Source organism: Gavialis gangeticus, unplaced genomic scaffold, assembly GCF_001723915.1.
Source record: "Gavialis gangeticus isolate Ggan-Ray unplaced genomic scaffold, GavGan_comp1, whole genome shotgun sequence".
Classification (NCBI taxonomy): Eukaryota; Metazoa; Chordata; order Crocodylia; family Gavialidae; genus Gavialis; species Gavialis gangeticus.
In genome coordinates, this window is record NW_017728991.1 from 8,869,592 (window position 1) to 8,874,271 (window position 4,680).

A 4,680-nucleotide genomic window follows, 5' to 3' on the forward strand; every position below is an offset into this window, starting at 1 on the left:
AGGAGAGGCTGAGGGACCTGAATCTCTTCAGTCTCCGCAAGAGGAGACTGAGGGGGGATCTTGTGGCTGCCTACAACTTTATCAGGGGCCAGCAGCAGGGACTTGGGGAAAGTCTGTTCACCAGGGCCCACCCTGGAGTCACCAGGAACAAGGGCCACAAGCTGAGGGAGGAGAGGTTTAGGTTAGATATTAGGAAGAACTACTTCACTGTAAGGGTTGCCAGAGCCTGGAATAGGCTCCCCAGAGAGGTGGTGCTCTCACCTTCCCTGGAGATCTTCAAGAGGAGACTGGACAGGCAACTGGCTGGGGTCCTATGACCCCTCCCACCCCCAGTGCTCGTTCCTGCCCATGGCAGGGGGTTGGACTAGATGATCTGTCTAGGTCCCTTCCGACTCAGTGATTCTATGATTCCTGAAAAGTTCCTGTATCAAGTTCCTTAAAGTCTTGTGGTCCTCATACAAACACCACTCTGGTGATTCCGAGGCCTTAGTTTATTAAACAGCAATGGCTATCCACCGCAGTTACCTGCACTGGGTTTAGGATAATCTTGAACTCTCCTAGCAAGTTTTCGCCCAGGTTGTTTCCACTACGAGTATTAGCCAGGATTATTACTGGAATCCAGTGTTTCCCACAGGAAGACATTAGCTGCAGGAAGACAAAGGTCACGTGTACATGAATGCGATAAACCTGAAGAAACAAGAGCTCTGAACCCTACCCTCATCCCATATTAATACACACACAGAAAAAAGGGTTACTCATTCACTCTGAATAAAAAGGAGCAAAATGCCTCTTTTAAATAAAGATAGAAACAGGCTACCACTGCAGTTAGGCAGTAAATGTTACAACTCATTCCAAGTCGATGCTGTTTTTTCTGGAAATCCTAACACTGCACCTTAAAATTATTTACTTTTCTGTTTTTATAGCTTCTTTATTATATCTTGTATGCTAATCAAGTGTTCTTGGTTGTTTTTTTTTTTTTTTTTAAACAAAGAGCTTTCAAATAGCATGCTTTTCTTGCAGAGATATCAAGATATCACAATCATCTCCATAGCAACAGAGTGACATTTCAAACCCAAGACTGCATTTCAATGACAGAATCAAAAAGCTGGTTTTGGATACAAAGCATTTCTGTTCAAACACAAATGTTTTCTGTAATAGGAGGAAGGGAGAGAAAGTTAACAGCGAAGTCAAGGGTTTCTATAAATATCTCCCCTATGCCACACCTGTGCAAATGGGCAAGTTCCTTTTGGAGAAGGCTTCATATCTTCAGTTGTGCCAAGAGCACAATATCTGGGTCCAGAAAACCGCAAGCCCCAACTCCTCACCCTGCCTCCTGGGTCCACAGCATGGAGCACTACAGGTCCTTCCCCAGCACATCTTAATCCTCACTAGGCTTACTCATCTTCCATACCCCTTTCCTTTAACCAAGCTGGGGAGCTGAAGGTTTCTACTGCCCAGCCTGGAGGTGGGTCTGCAGGCCCTTCGTTCTCCTCCTCCCCCAGTATTGCAAGCAGCTCCCTGTAACAAAACCAGCCCAATGGCTTCTACAGGACAGAAGCAGAAGTGCAGGGATCTTCAGTAAAACTTGTCACAGCAAGAGCCTCCTTAAAATCTCAGAATGATTTCAGATGGATTTAAAGTCCAAACTTAAACTAACTACACAGACAACCAGATTTGACAGGCCATTTAAATTTCACCCAGATACCTCTGTGTTCAGGGCAACCACTTGTTTGACTACAGCATCTCTTCCACAATGTACCTAGGTTAGATTTGAACCTTACTGAATGGTGGGTAATCCACCACTTTCATCCACAAAACCATTAAAAGAAAATACCACTATTTTCTAATTGTATTAATCAGGCTCCAGCTTGCAGCCACTGGCCCTTAGTTATTATACCTTTCTCCACTGGGTGAAAGAACTCTTTAGTGCTAGGTATGTATTCTCTCTCTGGAAAGGTATTTACTGGCTGCAAGCAAGCTGCAATTCAATTTATGTTTGCTAAACTAAACAGATGTTAAAGTCTCTCATTGCAAGGCATGTCCTCCAGTCCTTGAATTACTTGTACAGTTCTATTCTGCATTCACTACTTCTATGATACCAGCATCAAAGCAGGATTTTAGCATCAACCTCACAATGCTGTATCCAGAGAGAGTCACCTGCCTGCTCCTTTTCACTACTCCACCATTTATAATCCAAAAACAACAGCTGCACTGGCCCTTCTTGCCACGGCCCCATGCTAGGCAACTCATGCTACATTGCTTGTCATGATCCCTAAAATCCTTTTTCAGAGGCGCTGCTTTTCCAGCTGGCATTCTCCAGGTGTGACAGTCATAACACTGCACTTGCTCGTGACATTACCTTATGTAATATGCTACATTTCAGTAACCAAAAAAATCCCTTCATTTGAAAGCTGTAGCTTTTTGAAGGGTCAGTTGGTTTTCACTGTATTTAAGTTTTGGCTACAATGAACTTTTATTCTTTAGTGGGCTTGTTCTTCGCAGGCTTTAATTTAAAAAAAAGCTTTATAGGATTTTTATTTGGTTTAGCACATGGGGAATATTTTCCTTTAAAGGTCTCTTTTGTATTGATTTTGCTAGTGATTCAAATACTCTAACATGTAATTGATAACAAGTGACATTTGGAACCACGAATTAATGAGGATTGATTTATTTACTATGTTTAAAAAAGCCTCAGCATCACTTTAGAATAAATGCATGGGATTAATCAGGATAACTAAATGCCAAAGTCATGTTAATAATGACTAATTCTTTCAAAACATCTCATAGAGGGCTCTGTACATAATGTATTCAAACAAGGATTCTGTGTATAACCAACATGTCAATATTTCAAATGTTGGTGTGTATTTGGAAACTCATTCTAAAAAACAGAAGCAAGAAGCAATTACCTTCCCATAATCAGGCTTTTTGTCTTTACGCATCTTACTAATGTTGGATAAGTAATATGGCGGAATAATTAAGTTCCTGAATTCTCCGAACGTACACTCCTCGCTCTTTAAGGAATTCTGCATGCATTCATCATGTACCGTGTGCTGGCACCAAATGCACCTGAAAAAGAAACAAAGGCCTCAAGCAGTTGCATCATTTTATGTTCAACGCAGCCTGTGAATTGAAAGGTGGTCTGCTAATTTTGCATACAACTATGCCAAAACACTCTACGAAATACAGAGTACAAAGTAATCTGTGAAGAGAAAGGTCTAGGAATGCATACCTGGGAACCAACAGAAAAGAGCTAAAACTCCTCACTAATGACTGGGTATCAGATCTTACTGGGGAACAGATGAGCAATGAGGCTGCACAGCAGCTTGCTCTGGAACATGGAAGGAGCCCTCAAGAAATGACAGATTCTCCTTTTGGTCTTTAAACCCCACAACATGTTGAAACAACTGTAACAAAAAAATAAGAGCTGCAATACAAAATATGTTAAATGTTAAAAAGATTTAAAATGTGTTTATTGATAAAGTTACCATAACCAAAGATTTACATAAAATACTATTAAGGTTGCAATGGGACATCTAGTTGCTTTTGTTTTAAACAAGGCATTACCAGATAGGAACCAATTCTGATCCAAGTCACAGTAACCTTGATGCCTGCTCTAACACTACACCCCACTCACCTAAACAGCTACTATAACAGGAATTTGATAAGAAGGAGCAAAGGGAAGAGATGAGGGGAATGGTGGATAGAAATCAGCTGCCCAAGAGAACATGTACAAGCATACATTCAACAGCCAAAGGCCTCATGTGCTTCCCAGCCTTACCTGGGTCTGCTATACAAAGATCAAATTTAGGCAGAAAGGACATATGGAGAAGTGATGGAGACCAGGAGCAGAGTACAGGACACTGCTGAGGAGTTGAGCAATGAAGAAGGATGTGAGAGAAGCTTGTGCTTGAACAGGTAGGTGGTCAGAGAGGTATGGCTAAAAGACTTAGTGTAGTTGCATTTATACCCATATAGCTTTGCCAGTCAGAGGAGTACTGATATCATCAAGCCCAAGCAAAAGGTTAATATTACTACTATAAATACACCAGCAAAACCTTTATGAAAGGCCAAAAGTCCCAAACAAAGCTTCCAATGACGGCTGAGCTATAGTGAACAGTCTGTAGCATATCGTAGCACTTGTTTTTAATACACAAGCTGCTGTACTTTTAAAAGGCTTATAGCTGGAAGAGAGTAGGGGATTAAAGGGTTCAGAAGAGATTTGGTAAGGCAAGCAACTGCCTTGACAGATCTTCAAACAACGGGAGAAGCCAATTTAGAAGAATGCTTCTAAAGGAAAAGGCTCTAACCTCTACAACAGGGCTACACATGCCTCTTTTAAGCGCGCTTAGCCTAAAGTTGCTTTTTTAAGGCGTGTTAGGGGTGCATGTCTACATGTGCGCACCCTTAATGTACCGTAAAAATGGCAATTTAAGGCTATGTGACCCTAAATTTGATCCTGCATAAAGTAGGTATCAAATTTAGGTGTGAATAGCTACATTGCATTAGCACACATGTAGACACCCTAATGCACATTAATGCAGTGTGTGTCATAGATTCATAGATTAAGGGTCAGAAGGGACCTAGTAGATCTTCTAGCCCGACCCCCCGCCAGGGCGGGAGAACAACAAAAACCCCAAAAACAAGAAACGGGACTCAAATGAGTCCAGCCAGGTAGGCATC

General features: G+C 41.7%; 1 protein-coding gene across 3 annotated transcripts in view; it reads right to left on the bottom strand.

The window, feature by feature from the left end:
- Positions 1-4,680, bottom strand: part of DGKE (diacylglycerol kinase epsilon) — a 37,778-nt gene that overhangs the window by 22,874 nt on the left and 10,224 nt on the right. For all 3 annotated transcript variants that reach the window (XM_019517150.1, XM_019517142.1, XM_019517159.1), the window contains exons 2-3: positions 2,907-3,066; positions 526-645 (exon numbers count right to left, since the gene is read on the bottom strand). In XM_019517150.1, coding sequence (XP_019372695.1) covers positions 526-645; positions 2,907-3,066 — 280 coding nt within the window. The remainder of the gene's footprint in view (positions 1-525; positions 646-2,906; positions 3,067-4,680) is intronic.